This window comes from Pristis pectinata, chromosome 22 (genome assembly GCF_009764475.1).
Source record: "Pristis pectinata isolate sPriPec2 chromosome 22, sPriPec2.1.pri, whole genome shotgun sequence".
Classification (NCBI taxonomy): Eukaryota; Metazoa; Chordata; class Chondrichthyes; order Rhinopristiformes; family Pristidae; genus Pristis; species Pristis pectinata.
In genome coordinates, this window is record NC_067426.1 from 25,374,943 (window position 1) to 25,401,318 (window position 26,376).

A 26,376-nucleotide genomic window follows, 5' to 3' on the forward strand; every position below is an offset into this window, starting at 1 on the left:
TTAGATAGTCTTAGGTGTGGTTTGAAGGGCGGCACAACATGGTGGGCCGAAGGGCCTGTATTGTGCTGTATTGTTCTATGGTTCTCTGGTTCTAAGCTGTGCTGCATCCAAATAGATGCTTTCTATGGTGCATCGATAAAAGTTGGTGAGTGTCAAAGGGGACATGCCAAATTTCTTTAGCCTCCTGAGGAAGTAGAGGCACTGATGAGCTTTCTCAGCTGTGGAGTCTACATGGTTGGATCAGGACATGCTATTGGTAATGTTCACTCCTAGGAACTTGAAGCTGTCAACCCTCTTGACCTCAGCACCATTGACGTAGACAGGTGCATGTACACCACCCCCTTTCCTGAGGTCAATGACCAGCTCTTTTGTTTTGCTGAGATTGAGGGAAAGGTTGCTGTCATGACACTATGTCACAAAGCTCTCTATCTCCTTCCTGTACCCCGACTCATCGTTGTTTGAGATACAGCCCACTACGGTGGTATCATCTGCAAACTTGTGGATGGAGTTAGAGCAGAATCTGGCCACGCAATCATGAGTATATAGGGAGTAGAGAAGAGGGCTGAGAACACAGCCTTGCGGGGCACCAGTGTTGAGAATAATTGTGCTGGACGCGTTGCTGTTGGTCAGAATGTCAAGGATTCAGTTGCAGAGGGAGGTGTTGAGTACCAGGTCTTGGAGTTTGGTGATGAGTTTGCTTGGAATTATAGTACTGAAGGCAGAGCTATAGTCAATAAACAATAGTCTGACATAGGTGTCTTTACTGTCCAGATGCTCCAGAGATGAACGTAGGGCCAGGGAGATGGTGTCCACTGTAGACCTGTTTCAGCGGTAGACAAATTGCAGTGCGTCGAGGTTGTCTGGGAGGCTGGAGTTGATGCGTGCCATGACTAGCCCTCGAGGCACTTCATGATGGTGGATGTCAGAGGCACCAGTCAGTAGTCATTAAGGCATGTTAGCTTGTTTTTCTTAGACACCGGGATGATAGTGGTCTTCTTAAAACAGGTGGAAACCTCAGATTGAAGCAGGGAGAGGTTAAATATATCTGCAAATACCCCTGCCAGCTGATTAGCACAATATATGAGGACATGTCCAGGGACACCATCTGGGCCAGATGCTTTCCGCGGATTCACTCTTCAGAAGATTGACCTTACGTCCCCAGTGGTGACCATGGGTTCAGTTACATTGGAGGCTGTCAGGATGGGTGGTGAAAAATCAATCCTTTTCTGGTCAAAACGTGCATAGAATGCGTTAAGCTCATCAGGAAGGGATGCGCTGTTGTTGGCAATGCTGCCCGACTTCGTTTTGTAGCCCGTTATAGCATGTAAACCCTGCCACAACTGACGGCTGGTCTGGGACTCTATTTTGAACTGGTATTGTCTCTTGACATCTCTGACAGCTTTACAGAGGTTGTATCTTGATTTCTTGTAAAGGTTAGGGTCACCTGATTGGAATGCAGCAGTCCTCGACTTCTGTAGGGAGTCGATCTCCTGGTTCATCCATGGTTTCCGGTTTGGGAACACCCGTATTGTCCTCTTTGGTACACAGTCCTCAACACGCTTGCTGATAAAGTCTGTGATGGTGGTGACATACTCATCAAGGCTGGCAACTGAGTCTTTGAACATGGACCAGTCCACTGACTCAAAGCAGTCACGTAAAAGCGCATCTATTTCCTCAGACCAGCACTGCATGACTCTCTGTACTGGATCCTCCTGTTTCAGATTCTGTTTGTATGCAGGGAGAAGGAGCAAAGCCTGGTGGTCTGATTTATCAAAGTAAGGGCGAAGGGTGGCTCGGAAGGCATTGTTGCATTTTCTGCATTCTACCAACTGTGGAAGAGAGGCTTTTCGCTTTGGCCTGTTGACCAACATTAATGGTTGGACATTTTTCACTGTAGCTAATGCAGCTGACAGTATTGTACATTACAACATTTTGTACTGAATGCAATGCAAAGGATAGGGAGGTGCATTGATAGGCTAAATATTTCAAGCCAATAAAGTCCACATTGATTCAGTGATAAGAAATTCCTCATGAAAATCCAAGCGAGCTTTATTTTCGGCCTTGCACCAACTGAATATTTCAAGGCAAATAATGGGGAAATCTCAGAGGTAGAAGCAGCAAATTTCATTCAGCACAAACCACTGGATGTGATCAATACAGTGAATGCTTTACTGCACAAGCAATCATTTTTGACTAATGCTTACTCACCTGTTCCTGTTGTTTGCAATTCTATACTTAGAGGGGAACTCCAAAGGCATCCAGGGCAACATAGAGCAGATATTTCATTTCACTGTGTTATTTTGCTCCTGCCTCTCAGCCTTTTGTGTAAGTCCCTCTTTCCATAACCGTTGTAAGTGTAGACCAAACAAGGGAGAAGGGAATCAACAAAGCAATGGAAGTCCTACTCAATCATTGCCAGAGAAACATGGCAGCAATAGCACGAGTCAAATTATGTCACAATTATACACTGTAGTGCAGTAAGGCAATCATATCTAATGTACGAGCGTCAGTCACTGTTTTGTGCAATCAAGTTTGTCCTCAAGCGTACTGACATGGGAAGCACAACACTGGCAAATTCACAGGATGAGGCATCTCAGGATGCGTGCAGCAACGCCAGCAGCTGTCATACATAAGAAAATAAAAGCTGGAGCGGGTCTACTTAGAGACTTCCACAGCAGCTCCAGCATTCAATAAAACCATGGCTTATGATTTTTAACCTCAGCACACCTTCCTGTACTAATCCCATGTTCTTTAATTCCAATACTGGTGAGACTGATCTCTGAACATGGAATGCTCTAAACATTGCAATAACTGAGAATGTATTTGAATGTCATAGAGTCCTTGAGTCCTGGAGTCATGGCGTCAGATGGCGGTGTAGAGTTACAGCACAGAAACAGCCCCTTTGGCCCACTGTGTCCACGCTGACCATCAAGTACCTATCCATACTAATCCAGCACTTGGTTCCTAGCTTTCTATGCCACAGTGAATCTTGTGCTCATCCAGGTGCTTCTTAGATGGACAGCTACCTCCACCACCCACACATGCAGTGCATTCCAGATTCTAATCATCCTCTGGCTAAAAAATTCTTCCTCAGATCTCCTCTAAGCATCCTTCTCTTCACCTTAAGCCTATACACACTGCCATGGGGTAAAGTTTCATACTATCTACATCATTTATGCATCTCATAATTTTGTATACCTCCATCAGGTCCAAGGAAAACAACCCAGCCTATCCAACCTCTCCTCATCACTGAAATGCTCTATCCCAAGCAATGTTCTGGTGAATCTCCTCTGCACACTGTCCAGAGCAATCACATGCTTTGTTTGATCAAGAGACCAGAATTACGTACAATATCCCAGCTGTAAAATTACCAGTGTTTTATAAAGTTGGACAAGACTTCCATGCTCTTATGTTCTATCTTGTATACAGTCTTCACCACCCTATCTACTTGTGGTGCTACCTTCAGGGATCTTTGGAAGTGTACACCAAGGTCACTTTGTTCCTCAATACTCCCCAGGGATCTACCATTCAATGCGTACGTCCTACACTTATTAGACTCCCAAAAATGCTCATCTCACACTCTTTTCTCCCTATCTGCCTATCACCCCTCCTCACCTGGATCCACCTATCGCTTGCTGGCTTTTGCCCCCACCCCTTTCCCTTCACCTTTGTGTACTGACTACCTCTCCTCTATCTTTCAGTCCAGATGAAGGGTCTCGACCTGAAACACTGATTGTCCACTTCCCTCCACAGAAGCTGCCTGACCCACTGACTTCCTCCAGCATCTTGTTTGTTGTTCCACGGTACACATGTGCAATTTTCACCTCCCCCCCCCACCCCCAATCAGTTCTCTGCATAACCTGTATTGGAGTCTGCTTGTGACAAAGATATATGCAGGAATTGGGATGCAGAGACTGGAGGGATGGTCATGACTTCCCTCACACAGCAAGGTGACAAGTTCACCCATGCCAAGTCTCTGCTCTCATGGCAGAGTGATCAGCTAATGTGTGACATCTCTCTGTTCATACAATCTGCTGACATGTGGTATCTCTGTAATGTAGACAACAATTAGCTGCTTATGTGGAACATCCCCGTGTCCAATAAGAGCACCAATCTCCTCACAATCAGTATCTCTTTGCTGAAATGGGGACATCAAGCTACTCCCTGATGGCATGTCACTTCAAACTGGTCCCACCTGGCAGAGACCAGACCTCTAACTGAGCAGAGGCTGAAAGACATTGTGTGGCATCTCTGTGTTTTCAGGGAAACCATCACCTGAACCTCTTGGCACTGGGTGACAGAATTGTCACTGTGTCCTTGAAATAAAATCCACACAAATTCCAGAACGGTGGTCATGGTCTCTGCATTGTCTCATTTCAGAGCTCACAGATGCACTCCTCTATGTGACCTCCTGCAGTTAAAAGAGTGGATCTGACAACAAGCTAACCATCAACCTCGTCAAACATCCCAAGATCTGAGTCCTCTGGGGCTGTGCAAATGTGCAGGCATGGTAGTGTAGTGGTTAGCGCAATGCTATTACAATACCAGCAACCTGGGTTCAATTCCGGCCACTGTCTGTAAGGAGTTTGTACGTTCTCTCCATGCCTGTGTGGGTTTCCGCTGGGTGCTCCAGTTTCCTCCCACATTCCAAAGACGTACGGGTTAGGAAGTTGTGGGCATGTTATGTTGGTGCCGGAAGCGTGGGAACACTAGTGCACTGCCCCCCGAACACCCTATGCAAAAGATGCATTTCACTGTGTGTTTTGACGTACATGTGACCAATAAAGATGTCTTATCTTATCTTAATTGAGCCTGCACACACCAAGTACTCCATGTCTCATGTCAGATGACAGCCCACTAGTGCCTAGTCTCTCTTCCAATGACATCCCCCCAATCTATTTTGATCACCCCCTGCCACGCCAGCATCTGAACTGGTGCTGTGAAGTGTCGGGTGAAATGAGACAGTTTGGTCATCATCATCTTCGTGATCCCTCCTTTTTCTATCCCTCCACATCATCATGTTGCTCCAACTCTTCCTGCTTTAATTTGTGCTCTTGTGGTGAGAGTGAGTAATGTTTAGTCTGACTTTGGTGTCTCCATCTAGGGATCACAGCCTCTTTAATGTTTTAAATTATCTGGTGTTTTAATGTGCTTTTAATTAAATTTGTTTTGTTTAATTGCTTTTATTTATAGTTTTATGCTAGTTAAATCAATGTGAAGTGTTTGAGGCTCATTCATCTCGCCTGTTTCAACCTCCCCGATTCAATGAGGGAATGGGGGTTCAGCTTACACAGACCTCCGCATCTGGAAGAAGTAAGCCTGGGTCAGTGGGCAGATACTGCAGGTGGCAAATCCAGGCAGCAGGCTGAGTTCTGGATCTTAGTCATGGTGGCTTTCAGTTGCACAAAATTAAGCACAGCTGAAGGCTGTTAAAAATGGAATCTTGTCCATGCAAAATTACTGAAGCATGAATTGGTTCCTCAAGCTTGAATTCTTTCACTTTATTTGCATTGCTTTAGGAAGGTTTGTTTGATTCAGAAGCTGATAAGCAGGGCAATTGAGAGAATCAGCTTTTAATCAAGAACCATTAGCCCATTACTTCCAGCAAATCTTGTCAAATCATGTCAATCAATCTAAAATGACCATTTGATGTTTGGTAACTAAAATACTTGCAAATTCAATTTCTCGTGGAAACAACTTAAAAATGAAGTATACATTCTTAATGACCAATTTGGCAAAGCATCTGCCAGAATTTTGTAACAGTTTTTTTTCCCTGTCACTTTGTTTATGAGCATAAGTCATTTCGAGGTATAAAGGTACCTCACCATAATACGAGCAGCAACACTGGGATAAGTAGATTATCAGTATTAGCTTCCATCTAGTAAGCAGTGCAAAATATTTAGAACAAACTACCAAGAACATGTAAAATGGGTGCAATTTGGATTCTTGTTTACAAACAAAACCTAATTTTCCTTTGAAAGATGTACAATATAATTTTTTCAAGCAGGATTTGATTCAAATAGACAGGACTTGGCAAACTCTCAAAGTCATGAAAAACAAGTGAAGAGCTGAAACAGACAGGACCTCGAATTATGAGAATGAGAATGCGTCAGTGTGAAGAATCACAATGGACAATAAATCAATTATGGACAGATGCAAAATGGATTGATTTACTGACTTAATCAAGACACAGTATTAATTAACCCAATTCCTAATTTTTGTTCTGTAACAAAGTAACTAATGATGTCTAGTTCAATAATTGGTTACATTTTTCTCATGTTTACATTTAACAGTTGGAAAAATAAAAACTGGTAGGAAAATAAATTAAAATAAGTCACATCGGTACCAGGTGTCATTCGTGGATTTCTTTCTTTCATATAAAAGCAAAGGATGATTTGTATTTTCACATCTCCTGGAAAGTGAAATTTCTTGACATACATGTCTTTAGTTCTAAAGCAGAATTATTATTCTGCAGGCAAACATGACAGCCATTTATACTCAGTGAGATCCTGGAGACAACCAAAAGATGAACAAGCTGATTAATTGATATTTTGGTAATTTTGTTGAAGAAGGACAATGTCCTGCAAAAATAACTTTTTTTTAATAGTAGAATCTCAAAGCATCAAAACAAGGATTAAATATTGGTTTGTACCTTCCATCCTGAATTGCTGGAGGAGGAAATAAATTAGTAAATTTATGAGAAATAAATTATAATTCTGATTTTCAACTTCAGTCCAATTTGCATATTTTAGCTGCTCAATTTTTTTCCCCACTGTCCCATCCTGTCATAATACAGAAAATAAATACTTGCTGCTTTATAAAATCCAAAAGGATGCATTGTCAACTCTGGTTCAATTGGTTGCACATGCTCTGAAGCAGGAAATGTCACACTTAAATCTTACCACAAAGACTCGATCATGACAATCTAGTCTTTCAGAGGGGTTCTCTTTCAGATAATGCCTCAAAAAAAAATCCTAAACTATCTACTCTCCCAGTTCCCATGAGACTGTTTTGAAGCATATGAGTGGAGTCATCCTTGTGTTCAGCCAATTTCTTTTTTCTCACACAATTACCAAAACAAAAAACAGATAGTTTATGATTATCACTGTGTTATTTGTGGGAGTTTGCAGTGTGCAAAGTAGTTTTCAGTGGTTCCTCTGTTACAGCAGTAATATTTCATTGCTCCAAAGCCTTTGGAAGGTCCTTAAAATGGATATGTAAAGTGTGATACAAATACCAGTCAGTTTGCCTCTGTCTCTCCCTTTGACGCATTTCTGAAAATGTCACCACAGCCCTGCACCCTTCTGCTTCCTGCATACGCAAGGACTTCCTTCCTCTTAATTTCATTCTGATGAATGCATTGGACAATGTGGGGTCACACTCTCTGATCGGAGCTGTTTATTTCTAAATTCACTGTTACATCTTTAAAGAATTCCCAGACGCACTCCATCAAAATGTTTTGCAATAATCTTATACCCTTAAATCAATTTGGTTGAGCAATTTCTCATTCTTTGAAGTCAGTGCTCTTGAAATTATGTACCAACTTCCCTTCACGTTCAGTATTTCTGAATTTTAGATCACATGAAATGCAATTATTCTGTGCTGGCAACCACTCGAGTCATCTGATTTTCACTAGTAACTAACAATCGTTGTGTCACAGTACAATGGAGACAACCCAACCCCGTCCCCATCACCCAGTGTCTTTCCCCGCCTTCACTTACTCCATCTGCCCATCACCCACAACACTCCTCGCACTGGGTCCTCACCCTGCACTCTTCCCATCGACCCACCTAACTACCTTTATTTGGCTCCATGCTCCACCTTCCTGTCCTATCGGATACCACCATCTGCAGCCCTTTGTCGCCTCCCATCTTTCACCTCCCAAGCCTGATGCTATTTCCACTCTTCCCTCCTCCATCTGCCTGCCACCCTTCCTCACTTGGATCCACCTATCACTTGCCAGTTCTTGCTCCACCCCTCCACATCACTTCTTTATACTGGCTATCTCCCCCTCTACTCTTTTAGTCCAGATGGAAGATCCTGACCCAAAATGTCGATGATCCATTTCCCTTTGCAGATGCTGCTTGACCCTTTGAGTTCCTCTAGCAGCTCAATTTTTACTATCAATCGTTTTTTGGTAAACACTGGAGGTTTAACAGATGGCTGTATTTTGCAAACCCCTTCTTGAGGCGTTGGGTAATCCATGCACACACAGCTTGAAAGCCATTTTATGAATTCTTCCTATTTTTATTTTCTAATGATTACCGCGACCAGGGCCAAACATATCCACATAACCATCTCTGTAACTTCACCAGACATATAACTCAATACCCAACAAGATGCAGGAGATGTTCACAAGCAGCAGGTATTTGACTGATCAGGTAGCTTGAGATAACTGAACTCATCTGGAATCACACAGATTGGTGCTGCATTCATCCAGGCCAGATGGATCAAAACAATTGATCATATTTATCCCCTGTTAACAACATTTATATTAAGGAACACAGAAGAACACACTGCATTTAGTGAGCTTTCCAATGATCCTATATTAGAGACCCTCAAAGTAACCTTAACAAGACTAGCAGAAGAAGGTACAATTTTCTATCTTTGCAATGTTGCTTTCGTATTTTCTGCCACTGTGCACAATACCTGCATAGATAGCCTTGAAGCCCAGCATACTGTTGGTCTCATCAGTCTGGAACTGCAGCCACATCTGATTGCTCACACTCACAATGAGGTCAGGAACATTTGTGCCTGTCAATCTGCCAGGCAGAAAATCAGAAAACCTGATTAGTACAATCTGACTTCATTTCAAATGTCAGAAAATTAAACAGAATTCAAATGATGAAAGACTCTCAGATGTCACAGAAAGTGAAGTATAATTGAAAAGTGAAGTTGATGATGATGTGATGAATTAATTAATCCAGTTATCCAAAGGTGAATAATTCAGCAGCTGCCTTTAGTTATCTCTCAATGCAATGTCCCCAAAGTTCTCGGCCAAACAATCACATTTATTAAGCAGCAGGTTTAAATTTCTGAAGGGAATTTGAGAAATTTCCCTTCTTTCAGATTTTTTCATGTTGGCTTGGCTCCCTCAGCATATTAAATAAACCTAGATGAGTTAATTTCAGTGACAATTGCACATGGTCCTGTAAAAGGATGCGGCTGAGATACAGAATAAATGATGAGAGAATAAACTGGTGTCTTTTGTAAGTTGCTTTATATAAAACTAGTCCTTGGTGCACCTTCTGAATTTACCACTGTGAATGTAAAAATAACAACATTAATCTCAAGGATCTGCAACATAACTGAAAAAGTTATATTGCAGATTATCTTGTGTACAACTCTCTGCTCCTATTACACCCCCTATAAGCTGGAAACCAAAACAATCAATTTCACCTCAATGGTGATCTCAAAGCCAGACAGCTGGGTGAGCCACGGGAGCCTCATTCTCTTTCACTAATTGGAGTTGCATTAAATAAAAGTAATTTTTACAGCTAACTGACTGCTTGCTGACAGTGAACACTCCACTCTGCAGGGGATGTTGGAACAGACACAAAGGCCCTGCTACATAAATTAAAGAAAGCATCACCTAGCAGTTCAATTACATTCACCATTTTCCTGTATAAACAACTGAAATTTATTTTTTCCCAAAATGAAACATGATAATGACCATCTTTGCTTCATTTCACAACACTTCAAAATCGCAACTGGGCACGTTCTGGTGATCCTGACGTGATTTCTGGATGATACCCACAAGGGATGGCATTGTGTCTTGTCCAACTTTCTTACTGGAAAATGGTGGGTGAGCTTGGACTATGTTGTCATGGAGCTGTGCCAGAAAAAGATGGTCTTACTGGCCAGGCACCAGACGTGGCTGCCTGCTCCATACCTAATTTACTTACCAACATCTTTGCTCCTCTCTCAACCATCCTCCGACACCTATACTTTGCAGGCTCCATCCACACCCTGCAAATTTGCTATGTTGCTTGTCCCAATTTTTCCACCCCCACTGCCTCTGGTCTTCTGCATTCCCTTCTGAATTCATCACAGTTCTTCCCTGATCCCACTACCTGATATCCAAAACGTTGGTCTTAACTCCAACTCCACCTCAACGATCCCCTTCAGAAATTTCAGTCTTCCATCCTTCAGATCCCCTTCAATACCTGCAGGTATCATCCACACAAGCCTACCGATCTTCTTCCCAGGCTGGGATTTGATACCCACCCTCCATCTTCTGATGCCACTGGCCCAGTTGGGTCTGTCGCCCTGAATATCCAAGTCCATTCTTGATTCCAGATATATGCAATTTGTCCTGGGAGAGCCAATGACAAAACTGTTGCAGACACCTCATTTCTGCACCAGGCTCTTTCAGTGCACTTGACATTCTTGGCAAACAGGTTCTTGCTCGGCTATGTGGAGTAAAATACTCCACAAAAGTAATTTGGCCCACTACTGAACCCTATCCCCTCTCCACCAGCCCTATGACCCCATCCCTCCTCATCCCCAAAACACATTCCATGTTCTCAGAATACTTACAAACTCAGTCCTGTCCAGAGTCAGCCTTACACACTGCCAGATCAAAACCAGTTCTGGTTGCCCTTTAGAGGCAGACAGTTGAGTGGCTCCTTTTAAATGCACTGGGCTTGTACTGATTTGCCCCAGTGTTCCCCCAGATAACTAACCAGAAGTTAATGTTCCTCCCATAGTAATTGCTAAATTTGATTTGGTGTCATTTCCACATTAGTGCACTTGGTAGACGCAAGTTTACCTACTTCAACCCACTGTTGTTTTCATACTTTGCTCCAGTTTCAAGGGGTTTCTATTGTGACCGTACCAATATTATTTGTCATTTGTCACAATAAAATTGGTAATGGAAGTATGTCTACACAAAAAGGTCTAAAGTTTCCACTTTAGTAGCCATCAGTGATCCAGGGCAGAAAACAACCCAAATTCCTCCAGTACTTGGCAGTGAATTTTTCCTCATTTCCAATTAAACCTATTTGTATATTGCATGGCATTAAGTTTTAAATGAACTAGCACAATCAAGTAGTAATAAAGATTTTTTTAAAAGATCTACATGCAATAAATATTCCTGACAAATTGTGCCTTCAAATACCTCCAATCAAAGGACACAGCAGTGACCCAAACTGTCAGTAGAATCTCATGATGATTAATTTGAGCAGGGGAAGGCAATTTTTGAGGGCAGCATGGGCTTCGAATACAGTGTTTTAAACAATGATAACGGATCACATAATTGATTTATACAGTGCAATTTAATTTGAAATTCCTCCCTACATGTTTAGGCCAACTCTGAGCAAAATTCCAGGGTGATTTGGAGGAAGCAGCAGATCATTCTGTGTTATGTGATGGGAATATTGCACAATGAAATACACTTCACATCTGATGTCACTCTTGGAGTGGCTTAGACAGAACTTACACATGGAGCACTGTTTTTGGTTCTCCGGGCTGCCCACCATCACCAACCGTCAGTGTGTCGTAGCCTCTTTCCAACTCAAATTCATCAAACGTCAGCCTAATGACCTGTTGGGGGACGAAGTTAAAACGTTCAGAAAAGCACAGAGAAAAATCACAAAAAAATGAACAGATTCTTTCAGATTTGGTTATTAATTATCAGGAATAACTTATCACCAGTACAATAAAACTCTGTTAATCCAGCACACTTGGGTCTTAGGTGCTACCAGACTTGTAGATTTACCAGACTACTGGATGTTCATCTAGTTAACACTACTACACACTTTTAATTCACTTCTTTTAAGATATTACACAGAATAATGGTATAACAACATTTTCAGTAAATTTGTTTGTTTTCAAGGGAGTGTGGGAAACAGAACCAGGTAAGTTTCATGGGAGCTCAGGGACCTGGGCTCTGGTATTTTAGGGGTGCTCAGGCATCAGCACTTGGTGAGCCAGATGCCAAACCTTGGGGATTTCCAAACAATCGGACACTGGGTTATCAGAGCTTTACTGTATTTATCAGCATCAGTAGCTTTTTTTGAAAATAATCTTTGAGTTTGATGTCAATTTGAACCATATTTTAGATGCTGGGTTTAAACTCCTCTCCCTCTTCACACCAATTCCACTTGCAATTGAACTTCTATGAAAAATTGCTTGGTATAGAAAATTGGAGCCTTACCAGGTGGAACGACAAAGTCTGTGATTTTAAATCAGGACACTGTATGTGTCTAAATTGCTATCACACAGGGGAGTCCATACATGTGCAGTGCATCCAACTGTGTCCAGTAGTATGTGGCCTGTTTCATTCTAACTTAAAAGAAAACTCCCCCAGCAGGTCTCAGGTCATCAAGTTCGGCACTGGGAACCAACGTCAGGTCGGAACTCTTCTTCTGTCTGCCCAATCTCACCCATCTCCCCAATTATCCACCCAAAGCGAAGAGTAGGTTTGAACCTCACTGCACTACCACTCCCTCTCAAACTAGATCATGACCCCCAAAAGTTGATTGCAATTCCCCAGCTTATGGCTCCAATGAGAAGAAATTTCTTTAGCCAGAGGGTCATGGATTTATGGAATTCATTGTCACATACAGCTGTGGAGGCCCGATCATTGGGGGTGTTTAAGGAGGAGATTGATAGGTATCTAATTATTCAAGTTATAAAGGGATATGGGGAAAAGGCCGGGAATTGGGGCTAGATGGGAACAGTTTAGCTCATGGTGAGGTAACAGAGCAGACTCAATGGGCCGAATGGCCTACTTCTGCTCCTTTGTCTTGTGATCTATCCATCTCTGGAGGTCCTGATTCTCCATGCCCCCAGCCCCATCATAATCCCCCTCAATCATCCTGAGACTTCTAGTCTTTTCAACTTGAAACACAGACTCATAACCATTTAGTGGAATGTGAGAAGGAAAGGTCTTCCATCATATTAGTTGTATAAGGCCTACTCTATAACATACAATGCCATGGGAATTTTGAGTGGCAGACCTTTGGAAACAAAAACACCATACCTCATTTATTTAATGTGTTTTCCCCAATGCTCAAAAATTCTTACTTATACTCAAATGAATCATGTAGATTTTGCACAATGAATACAATTTTATCAGGTGCAGGACAGATACTGCTCTGAATCACTTCTGTTTGGACTGCAATAGCCAGAGTAGTAAGACTGTCATCCAATTAAGCAAATCTAGATTCAAAAGCATTGCTCCTTTCATGCTCTCATCACCCCTGCTACCCCACCCTACAAAGTTATATTTAGGAAGATCCTGAGGTCAAGTTTTTGCTTGGAAGGCTGACAAGCCATGTGCAAATTGCACAAGTCTTGAGAAGTATGTTTTTCCTTCCCAAGTCTCCACTCAAACTCACTTGGACATTGGCAAATTCAAAATATACTGATGCAGTCAAGCAACATTTAATTTTGCTACTCAAAGAAAGTGTTTTGCATTTTAAAGTATTCTTGATGATACTTAAGTGAAATTCAATTTGTTTAACACACAAAAAGCATATGAATCAGAACATTCAGTGACTGTGTACAACTGATCTAAAATAACAAAAAAAGGCATGTGCTGAGAAATTCATCCATGGTCACTACTCAGCTGTGTCAGTGCATTGTACACCAGCTCTGAAATATTAAGATTTCAAATGAGTAAAAGCAGATGCAATCGGGTGTTCAGAAGCAGGGATGAATTTCTAGACATGACTAACAATGTTGGCTTCTTACACTGACAGATTTTCCAAACTATCGGATGTTAATTGGATGTTATTCTTATTATTACTCCAGCACACTAGTAATTTACCTTTTATACAGAATGGTAGTATAACCGTGGTTAGTTCCTTCGCAAAGAAAATTATGTTCAAAAGGTTTTCAAATGAATATATTGGTATCATTATGCCCAAAATAAAATGTTTGGTTGTCAGGATGGGAATTTATTCCCATCAAATTCCTATCATTTGGGATAAACAGATGCAAGATTATTGGGCACTTGTCATATTCATCCTTGTTTCACTGACTTTAATGAACTGAATGTACCACGGCAACTGCAGCTCGTGACTTTTACCCTTTTAGATTGAGCAATCAAAAGCAAATTTCTCATTTTTTTTGAAGCATCTGCATTGACCTGCACAGGAACACACTCAGCAAAATCTTGCCAGTGGTGATTAATCTTAATCTGGATCACCAACAGTTCAGTGGGAAAAGTAGAATTAGTGTCAGAGGGGATGGCAGCCTTCCATCACATTTCTTTTTAAGCCAGTGGAAAATGTTGAGTTGCACTTAAAATTAAAACTTTTGTGTCAATTTGCCTGAAGAAAATAATATAACCACGTGGAATCTCCAGGCATCTGAAACAAAGAATAAATTACTGAGGTAGTGATAATCAACTGACAGAACCATTTCTAGTAATGGTTGTCTAGAACTGTATTGGAAAGTGAATCGTCAACTTTTCCGTTGCTTATCAGATACTCTTCAGCTTATATGTTTTACTTGGAAATGGAGAAATCAGTTATTACTAATATCACGAGTCGATGTCCAGTTATTTGCAAAAAATATTTCAGCCAACAGAAGCCCTCCAGGCATCGAATTAATGCATCCAGTGAAAAGATTTGTCCAAAAAACGTCACCTAAATCAAACAGATTACATAACAGAACAGCTAGTCTTATGAAACAGATCCAATTTATTCAGTGAGAAACACATTGTGTGGGAGCATAACTGGTTTGTGTGTGTGTGTGTGTGTGTGTGTGTGTGTGTGTACATATCATTGTTTGCTGGGCCTGCAACAATAAATATTGAGATTGTCACCTGCTTTTTCATCTCATCATTACAGACAGGAATAACAAGGTGAAGGCATATAAAGTGGAATGTTAAACTCCTAACTCCCTCCATCCCATCTGGCTGAATTCCATCACCAGCTAGAAGCCTCAGAAAACTATACACAGCTGTCAACATCAGAGATCTGGAATTGTGCGTATGTATTCTTCTGTATATCTAATTCAACCAGGAGTTGTAAGTATCGCCAGCTGGACCAGCATTTGTTGTCAATCCCTGTTTGCAATGAACTGCGTGGCTTACTTGGCCATCTCAGATGGTCTGCAGTCACATATTTACCAAACTGGCAAAGATGGCAAATTTCCTTTTCTGAAGGACATCGGTGAACAAATGGGATTTTTGATGACAAGGTAGTAGTTTCCTGGTAGCCTTAACTGATAACTATGGCCCAATAAATGCTCCAGAATGTTTTTGATTGGTGTTAGAACACTGTTATTGATCACCCTCATGCAGTTTGTGGAAGTTGAGGATCAGAGAACAGCACTGTTAGGTTTCCCTGCATTATTGTGTGCTAAAACTGATTGCCAGTTTTATCACAACATTCGCTACTGCTGTTATCATTGGTGTTGAGATTACAATTGTGCCAATTTTCCAAATATCACTTAAGCTCTCACCGTTCTCAATACAGTAGGTGGAATCTTTGCAGGCAACTCTTAAAGAGCTACCACACTACACACAACACTTTGAAATAAAAACAGAAAATGCTCAAAAAGCTTACCAGATCAGGCAGCATTTGTGGAAAGAGAAATGGTCAATATTTCAGGTCTGTGACCCTTCACTAGAAGTTCTGATAAAGTGTCACAGACCTAAAACCTTGACTGCTTCACTTTCCACAGATTCTGCCTCATCTGCAGAGTTTTTCCAGCACTTTCTATTTTTATTTCAGATTTCTAGCATTTCCAGTTTTTCCCCCTTATTTTCACATGCTGCACTCTTCCAGCCACAGAGGAGCATTGCTACTAAATGAATGGATGCTGCCGTGAAATGAGTGAAGCAGAAGAGTGCTCTCAGGGGTTCACAGGGACCTGGAAAAGGGGCGAGAGGAAGGAGAAGTGGGAGAGAAGGAGTGGGGGAGAACAAATGGGGCAGGAGGAGGAGTGGGGGGAGAAGGAGCGGAGGAGTGGGGAGAAGAATGGGGAAGGAAAGGGGGCAGGAGGAGTGGGGGCAGAAGAATGGGGGAAGAAGGAGTGGGGGACGAGAAGTGGGGGAGGAGGAGTAGGGGGAGAAGGAGTAGGGGGAGGGATGATGGGCAGCACAAAGACTCTCTTGCCTTGCAACTTCCCTCTGGGTGGGAGGTTGCTTGGCAGGTCCACATAGAGGTTTGAGTGTAGTCTCGGAATGTCTGCAATTTGGAGAGTCTGAAGGGCAGGCAAATCCTCTGTCCACACTGCTTGCACTTGTAGGCCAGAAAAAAGTTGATGAAGCCTCTTCCCCTTGCGTGACCTACCTAATGCAGCAGTGAGCAGCCGACTGTAAGATACAGCAGTAATCAACACTGGCAGGCTCCAATAGTCCTGAAGCTAAGAAGCAGATAGTGCCTGTGTTCCTGACCTCCATGGGCAGAGCAGTTAAGGCACACTTCTGATGGTGCATTATTACGAGGTCATAATAATTCACAGATCTTGGTCAGGACAAACAATGCAGTTGAACTCTTAACCACCATTGTTTTGGGAGTGTGGGCAGAGCCAGTGAAGCTGAGCTGTTCTGTGAAACAATAAGAACTGTCATGTTTCACACCAGCATCACTGAAAATCTCACTGCCCATAGATTGTTGCATGCTGCACTACTATGACATTAGAGTGGGGCAGGGAGTGTTACATTGGAAGCAAAGTGCCAAGGTAAACCAAAATTCTGCCAAGAATAATGAGATAAATTTCCAAATAGTTCTAAAATTATTCGAAAATGTATCCAAAGTTGTCCTTTTCTAGTTTAAGCCAATTTCCAACACACCACAATTTAGGTTGGAACTTTGCAAACACATTTTTAATACTTGCTTTTCTATTCCAGATTTATCTAATTGCTGAAATCTTCAGCTGGCATGGTGGGATTTTAATTTGTTTCCAGGTCGACAGTCTGGATGTCATTCCTGTAACTTAGCCAGTTTGTGATCAAATTGCCCTTTCTGACTGTTACAGTTCCTGTCAGCTGTGCTCCTGAGTCTTGCCAATGGTGCAAGCCAGTTAACTTCAGTGTTTCTGGGCCCAGACAGGAGATGGAGCCAGGTGGCCTGCTACTGTGCAACATCAGACTGACTGCAGGCAAACTGGCCCAATTGTAAACTTCACACCAACGACAACAGCAAAACTGAAAGTGGGAAGGAAAATATGATGAACACTTATTAGAAGTTTGCCAATTAATTACTCCCAATTGATCATTACGTTAATGGATATTATTGCATTTTCGTATTTTAACAGATGAAAGAAAATATTTGATAAAGGGGGGCAGAAAGTAAAGAGAGCAGGGTAGAGGACAAAGATGGTACTAAATAGATTGCAGCTAGAGAACTGGCATGCCTGAGGCCAAAACCTTTGAGATTTCTTTGAACACAGCACAATAAACACAAGGCTCTGCCTCTATAAGCCAATGATATTCTCAAAGGTGTGCATTCATCCAGGCTATAATCCCACTTTTCATCTAAGCAGCTAGCTTGTCTTATCTCACATCTTGTTCCGATGGTAGCTCTCTTCCCCTGGCCTCTTGCCAACACATCAGTGGGCAGCAATTTCCCAAAACGTTATTGATGGGCACTTCACTTGCGATCCCATTTAGCCCAGACTTTAGGCCACAAAGTGTTCAAGACAGTCAATTTAATTATCTCATCTATATTAAATTTTGTGAGATTTATTTGTCATTAAAGCATTTTAGGCCATTTACTTATGTGGAAAGTAATAATGAATACAAATCTGCAGCTCCACCTGACCGTTGTGATCTTTCTCACTTATTACAATGCAAAAAGAGACCATTCAACCCACTGGAACATCTTGGCTCTGAACAGAGCAATCTCATTAGTTCCACTCCTCCTTATTTACCTATACCCCTATAACTTGTTCTTTCTCCTCTCCCTTTGATTCATTTGAAATGTGTTTTTTTTTACAGTAGCCAAATATTTCTACTAACCGGCATATTTGGGGGATGGAAGACGGAACCAGAACACACAGCAGAAACCAACACAGTCCTGGGCCAAAGACGCAAACTCCACTTAGAGAGCCTCCAAGGCCTACATCAAACTTGGGTCCTTGAAGCTGCAGAGATTGTATTTTTTTATCTCAATGAAACAACATTCCCATTCATTTGTAGTGCCTTGTCTCTTGCTGAACAAATCTGAATGCAACACTCAGGTATTTTGGGAAGGAACAATAACGATGGCCTGATATGGAATTTATATCTTCCAAAAATCAAACACGGACTCATGGTGTATGTTACCTGTGTGAGAAGGAACCCAGATTCCTGATCTTCAATTCTCTTAAGATCAAAATTTTAAAATATTCTACCTATTCAAGACCTAAGTAGTCAAAGGCTAATAACATCAAGTAAGAATTGCTGCAAAAGTGCCTCTTAGTATTTATTGGTTTTATTAGAAATTCAGAATTCCACTAAATATTAAATCAAAATTCTGCCCATGGCAGGAAATTGCCACAGAAGATTTGATTTTTGGAAAGCAATCTGTGGCAGTAAATGAATAGAGCAGAGTGCCATATCTTGGGAAGCAGGTTTCAATATTTCAGTATATTAAATTTCTAACGATTCAACATGTGGTTCCCGTCCAAGCTGAAACAACATCACCTCAGCTAAAGATATCTTATTTTTCCAAATACTACAAATGGCAGAATATCATTGCATGAATCCCTAAGTTTAAAAGAGTTTGAGAACGAAATGAACAGTTCTTTCAGAATGCGAGTGTGGGCTATGTAGGGTCAAATGGCTCTGATCTGAGCTGCACAATTCCATAGCATGACATCTGCTCTTCATTGCCCAGATAATATGTAAATGGTATGGATGATACACTTACTACTGTATTTTTTTTTTGTTTTTTATTTTTGTTGCTTTGTGTCTATCAAGAGCACACAGAATTTTTTTTTTAAAATCGTCATCAACACATGAAAAAAACAAATGCTTTCCCCTTTGAGTAGAAGTACGTATTTCAACAATTGAACAATAATGAGCAAGTGAAGGGACAAGATACAATAAGACTTTTTGAGTCCTGTATTCAAGTCCTCTCCAAATAAATGCCTTATCATTTGCCCTATTAATCACTTGTTGCATCTGCACGTTGGCCGTCAGTGACTGTGTACAAACACACCTCGGACCCTTGAAATATCAACACTACCCAGTTTAGACCATTTAACTAATGCTTTGCCTTTTCTGTTCAAAGTGGATAACCCCATATTTTTCCATTTTATATTCTATTTATCAAGTTCTCACTGACTCATTCTGCTTGCCCATATTTCTTGAAGGATCCTCACATCCTCTTCTGTACTCGCAAATCCCACCTAGCTTAGTATCAACAGCAAACTTGGAAATGTGCCATTTGGTGCCCTCAAGTCGATCACTAACATAATTGTGAAAACCTGGGGCCAAAGCACTGATCTGTAGAGTAACCTACTTGTTGCAAAAGGACACATTTATTCCACTCTTTGCTTTATGTCCAATAAACAACTCTCACTATTGGTCAGTATATTATCCCAAATCCATGTGCTATAACCTTGTTGATTAACCTCCCATGCAGGACCCCAACGAACACCTTCCAAAAATCAAAATGCATCACATCTAGTGGTTCTTCCTTATCTGTTCTACTCAACATATCCCCAAAGGACTGCCACAAATCAGTCAAACACAATTTCAATGTTATAACTCCATGTTGTTTCAGTTCAATCCAATTATTCTTTTCAATGTGTTCTGTTACTCATTCGTCATTATAGATTCCAACATTTTTCTACTGACTTATGATAGACTAATGTGTTGGTAGTTCACTGTTTGCCCTCTTGCTTATTTCTTAAATAGTGGGGTCATATTTACCCCTTCAATCCATAAGACCATAAGATAGAGGACACATCAAGGCTGTTCCGCCATTTAATCACTGCTTATGATTTTTTTCAACCTCCTTTCTTCCGTATTCTCCCCATAACCCTCAACCCCCTTTACCAATCAAGAACCTATCAATCTCTGCCTTAAATACACCCAATGACTTGGCTTCTACTGCTCTCTGTGGCAACAGATTCACCACCCTCTAGCTGAAGAAATTCCTCATCTCAGTTTTAAAGGGATGTCCCTTTATTTTGAGGCTGTGCCCTCGGATCCTAGACTCTCCTCTCCATGTCCACTCTATCTAGGCCTTTCAGTAGTCAAGAGGTTTCAATGAGATCCCCCGTCCTCCTTCTGAACTCCATCAAGTACAGGCCCAGAGCCATCAAACACTCCTCGTACGTTCAAGTTTTTCATTCCTAGGTCCATTCCTGTGACCTTCTCCAAGTTAGAATTTGGATTCATAAATCAGAGTCCTTTACTGACACAGAGACAAATTCATTGAGGCAACAGCTGGAGGTTTGTCAGGTGGACTCGTAATAAATCTGCAGCAATTGATAGTTAAGGTCCTCTTCAGTTCCACATCAGCAGATCATTGTGGATGGACACGAGATTCCAGCTTATATCTGGGAATGCAGACCAAGCACCAATGAAAATGACAGAGAAAAGAAAGATCAATAGCCTCTAATCCAGCAGAGAACAAGTCGCATTTCTGGCAAGAAAACCATTAGATTAAAAAGATTTTACATTCAGTTTTGTCCATCCTGCTTTAGAAATCATGGCTGTCTAGTTCTTGCATCTTTACATCTTAGGCTATACTACACAGTAAAAATTGTGATTTAAATGAAAACCTTTTTTGGCAGTATGTTTCACTTCATCATTGTTCCAAGCAAATTTCAGCAGAAAATGTATTGCTGATTGAGGTAATGTGGATCTACTAAAATGTTCCCAGGAAATTCCCAGAGTTTGGCGAACTCTGCATTATTTTTCACTTTATAATGCCCACCTTTCCTGGCTTTTATTTGAGCTTTAATCACTATCTTTCTCCCTCCATACCATCCTGTTGATGTTTCCCAAAAGAGGAAGGTTTACAGAAAAAGTCAGGGTTGTTGAGATATGAGCTAGATCTCTACAATTTGTAGAGATAGGTAAGGCTGCAGGTCTGAAGGTAAATGGCAGCATTTAAGGAATACCAACTTGTTTCCTTCATTCTCACTCATCCACTGTGTGCCACATGTTCACAAAAAAAACAACAAAAATAAAACTTCATTTTAAGGTATGTGCAGTTATGACTACATATCTCTGTATTTTTTCAACAACAAGGTTTGTAATAACTGGTTTGCAAAGACTATTGATTTTAATAATGAACCTGGGTCACAATTTAACGGGAGTAGTGAACTCCATCTGTTATTTAATTAGTGAGTAGTGGCATCACCCTGTGTGGAACATTTGCATTCGGAAGTTCCCAACAGTGAATCCATACTCTGCTGAGTTAGCTGAACTTACCTCTGTGTGTTTGAATAAACTTTAGCACATTTAGCACAGCTGGGAGAAGAGAGGGGAAAAAAGGCATCTGTTCTTGTCATTAGTACGTTGCTGTGTGTGTGTGTGTGTGTGTGTGTGTGTGTGTGTGTGTGTGTGTGTGTGTGTGTGTGTGTGTGTGTGTGTGTGGCAACTACTTTGTAACAATTTAGCAAAGCTTACATGCTGCATGTAGTTTCAAATGATATTCTGAATAGAAGGACAATAGCATGATACCTGACAGTGCAGAGCATATTAATCTACTGAAGATCATGTGCCAAGGTCATGGGAGACAAGTGATTGCAAACCATTTGGATGCTATGAGTTCTTTCCAAATCCTAATGTTAGGTAAAAGAAAGACAGGCGTTGGCTCTTCTTATTTTGTATTTTAAGAAGTTTGCATGTGTGCTGCCTAAAACGTGGCCAACTTCCCCATATCTCCCACTGCACTCTCGGGATGGATCAGGTGAAATTGTTTCAAAGGTGCAGCAACAAAAGCAGAACAAATGCATTTAAGGGGGAATTGCATAAAGACACAAGGGAGAGGAAAAAGGGGTGTGAAAAGATTCATGTGCACTATAAATGCTGACATGGTAAGTTGGGTTGAATGGTTTGCATCCTATGCAAGGCTTAATGTAATTCTGTTTGATACACGAGGCACTATTCTATTCTAAAAATACTACTGGCACAAAGTTTAATTGTTAGGTAAATAAAGTTTCAGCACAACAACATTTTTCAACACTGTCATTGAAATTTGCAGCTCATGTTCTGGTCTCCAGGTAGAGCAGCAGAATCACATGAAGAAAACTTCCAACGAATCTTTTTAACTGTAAATAACAACTTAATATTTTTAACAGATTAATGTAGTTTTTAAATTCATTTCCTTCAATTGTGAATGTTATTTCTAATTTTATTGTCTCAACTGAGAACAAAAATAGAATGATTTCAAAAGTTAATTTTTCTTCTTGTTCCTTGTTTTTCACTGGATTCCATGCTGTCAAAGGCATTTGTTGCTCAGTTTCTTCAAAGAGATCAAATCACTTTCGTTTCTCCATTGGAGAGCAAGGACTGTTCCTTTTGATAGCTAATCCACTACACCCCAACCTGACAGATTTCTGCGCCCTTACACTCTCTCTCTGGAAGAATTCCCTTCATACAAATTAGTGTTCCAGTCTGATCTTGCACGTAACCCTTCCAATTCAGGGTCACTGCTGTTATTTTTACTCATAAGCAGACATTGTAATGAGAGGGTGGACAAAACTTCTGGAAATGGCATTTCAACTTTGATTGTTATTTTTCGGCAGTGAGTGGAGGAGATGGAGAAAGGACGCAGGCAAAAAGCCTGGAAATGCTGATTGCCCAATAGCTCTTTTAAAGCAAAAAAAAAGAATATTTAGCAGTGACTCGCCAAGTTATTAAAAATGTATGAGTTGGTCCAAGGTCCAAGGTAACAGCCCCAGGCTGGGGCTGACATAACCACTAACCTGATTTGAGAAAGACTATGCAAAAATAGATTACATTTTTCAAGGAAGGCAATAAAATGGAGTTGTTGAAACAACTTTTTAAATCTATTTAAAGTACCATTTCAAACAGAAACTCAGATATACCAGTCTGTAGAAAAGTTCAAGACAAACTCGCAAATGAAATTTGGAAGAACCAAGTATTGTTACAGTGTAAAGAATGAGACATCTTTAGCTATGTTTACATTTATGTCAAGTGTACTGAGATCAAATTAAACAGAATGAGTTAATTTCAATCTGCAAAACACTTACTAATCATAAGGACTTTCATATACTAACAGGAAAACTGGCTGAAACAGGAAAGAAGAACTGGGGAGACAGAAATGGTTCTCAACATTCAAACTAACATCTTGCAGCAGATTTACTGCAAATAGTCATGTAATGAAAAATGTGTCTTTATTTGCTCTGACAGTAATTCAACTCTCAGGATTCTCACACCTTGATCTCAGAGATGGCTTGGGACATCACTGAATCGATAGATTGACAGCATGCAGTCTGCTGTCATTTCCTGACATTTTCTGCGGAGAGGACACAGTGCATATGCTCTTTAACATTCAGATTACTGCCCATTAACCAGCACTTGTGGTCTAAGCATTGTTGTTTCCTTGTTGGAACAATTGTAATTCACATTACTGTGAATGATAGATCTTTGTCACCAGCTTTCCTCAAATAAAACCTGCAGAAAATAAGGGTGTGAATTAACAGAATTAATTATATTACTCTTCATAAACTGTCCGATAGAGTAATGGTTTTATACAGCATGGAAACAGGCCCTCTGGCCCAATTCGTCCATGCTGACAAGATGTCTGTCTGAGCTAGTCCCATTTTACTGCATTTGGCCCATAAACCTCTAAACCTTTTCTATCCATATACCTGTCGAAATATATTTTAAACATTGTAATTGTACCCCCACAGCTTCTTCTTGCAGCTTGTTCCATATACCCACCACCCTCTGTGTGAAGAAGTTCAACCTCAGGTCCCTTTTAAATCTTTCACCAACCCAACATCCTCGTGAATCTTTTCTGCACCCTTTCCAGTTTAATGACATCCTTCCTATAGCTGGGTGACCAAAATAGTGCACAATACTCCAAGTGTGGTCTCACCAACGACTTACAGTTGCAACATGACATCCCAACTCCTGTTCTCAACGCCCTGACTGATGAAGGCAACTAACACCTCACACCCAACACCTTCTTCACCACGATACCTGTATCCCCAGGTATCTCTGCTCTACAACACTCCCCAGGGCACTACCACTTATTGTCCAAGCCCTGCCCTTGTTTTACTTACCAAAATGCAACACCTTGCACCTGTCCAAGTTAAATTCCATTTGCCATTCCTTGGCCCACTTCCCCAGTTCATCTAGATCCTGTTGTATTCTTAGGTAACCTTCTTCACTGTTCACTACACCAATTTTGGTTCCATTCGCAAACTTACTAACCACATTAACAACTTTGTATTCTGAATTATTAATACAGATGACAAACAACAGTGGACCCAGCACCAATCCATGTGGCACACCGCAGGCCTCCAGTCTGAAAGATGACCACTACAACCCTCTGTCTCCTTGCAACAAGCCAATTTTGTATTTAATTGGCTCGCTTACCCTGGATCCCATGGGATTCACAACAAGATGCTGGAGGAACTCAGTGGGCTCTGCATCTACCTATCTACACCTGCATCTACCTACCACCACCTTGTGCCCACCCCACCCCCCCTCCTTTGTTCACCTATCACTGCTCTGTTTCTCCCCCTTATATACTGGGCTTCCCCTTTTCCTATCTTGTTCTGAAGAAGGGTCCTGACCTGAAACATTGACCGTCTGCTTTTCTCCACAGATGCTGCCTGACTTGCTGAGTGCCTCCAGCATCTTGTTATTTTTTTCATCTAGATTCCAGCATCTGCAGTCCTTTGTTTCTCCCATGGGATCCAATATTCCAAACAAACCTACCATGAGGGACCTCATCAACGTCCATGCAGAGAATGTCTACCACCCTGCTCTTGTCAATCTTCTTCAAAAAATATTCAATCAAATTTGTGAGGCATGACTTCCCACACACAAAGCCATGTTGACTATCCCTAATCAGTCCTTGCCTTTCCAATGCTGGTAGATCCTGTCCCTCAGAACCCCTCCAATAACTTTCCCACCACTGATGTTAGGCTCACTGGCCTGTTAGTTCATTGGCTTGTCCTTGAACCCCTTCTTAAATAAAAGCACTACACTAGCCATCCTCCAGTCTTCCAGTACCTCACCCATGGCTAAGCACGATGCAAATACTTCTGCCCGGCCCCCCTCAATTTCTTTCCCATTTTCCCACAATGTCCTAGGATACACTTGATCAGGCCCTGGGGATTTGTCCGCCTTAAGACTGCCAGCACCTCCTCTGTAATGTGGATATGTTCCAATAAATCTCTATTCATTTCCCTTAATTCCTTAGCTTCCGTGACCTTCTCCACTGTAAATACAGAAGAGAAAGATTCATTGAATGCCTTGCTCATTTCCTGTGGCTCTACACATGGACGACCACATTGATCCTTAAGGGGACCTTAAGTTGTCCTTTTGCTTTTAATATACTTGTAGAATCTCTTGGGACTCTCCTTCACCTTATCTGTCAAAATAATCTCATATCCCCTTTGTGTCTTCCTGATTTCTCCTTTAAGTGTTCTCCTACATCTCTTACATTCTTCAAGGGATTCACTTATAGGTATGATAAGCCAAGGACAGATATGTCTTAATTGCTTTCAGTTATTTTTTTTCCACCAGGTTATGATTTTGGGACGAATTGTCAGAATTCCAATGTAAGATTTTGCTGCATAACTTAATATTCTCAGGCTTAATTGGCAAATTGCTCTATTTACAACTGCAATTTTTCTCAATGTATTTAACAAAAGTCTATAAGTGCTATTGTTAAAATTCCACCAACTTATTGCAGCATAATAGAATAAATTGCACTGAAATTGACAGAGCACAATGTTATACAGGAATCCCCAGACACACAGTTTTGCAAACCTTACAAATTATAATCTTGTTCTTAATGGGACTTTCACAAACAGTGCTTAGTAATAAGGAAATATTGAATGATTCGCAATTCAGTAGATCCACAGTTTCAAGATAATACTCAAAAGATAAAAGGATCACAGAGAAAATAAGGACGTAATTGTTCTATGGAGCTTTTACAATAGAATGTATTGGAGCTGGAGTTTGCTAGATTCATATCACTTAAAAACCTTAACGGTACTGAAAGCTTCCTTGACCTAAATTTGTATGTATGTTTCTGACAGTTTGCCTTGAGAGGTAGATTGGACTTCTGCTCAGGGAGGTAATGCTTTGACAATATAATGCATTACTCAGTCTGTATTTTGAGCATTTTGTCCAAATCCATCGACAGAACTTTTATATTAAAGAAGTTTGGGACTGTGCAGTGGTTCATTAGATTGCTTCCTACATTTGGAAAAAAAACTTGCAGAAACACTCAAAGAACATAAAAGTAATGCTAGCTATCAAATATC

At 41.0% G+C, this 26,376-nt stretch overlaps 1 protein-coding gene across 1 annotated transcript in view; it reads right to left on the reverse strand.

Annotated features, from left to right (window-relative positions):
* The window catches only part of LOC127581617 (CUB and sushi domain-containing protein 1-like), a 1,418,367-nt gene that overhangs the window by 398,949 nt on the left and 993,042 nt on the right, over positions 1–26,376 (reverse strand). Inside the window, 2 exon segments of the mRNA XM_052036133.1 lie at positions 8,650–8,762; positions 11,441–11,544. Coding sequence (XP_051892093.1) covers positions 8,650–8,762; positions 11,441–11,544 — 217 coding nt within the window.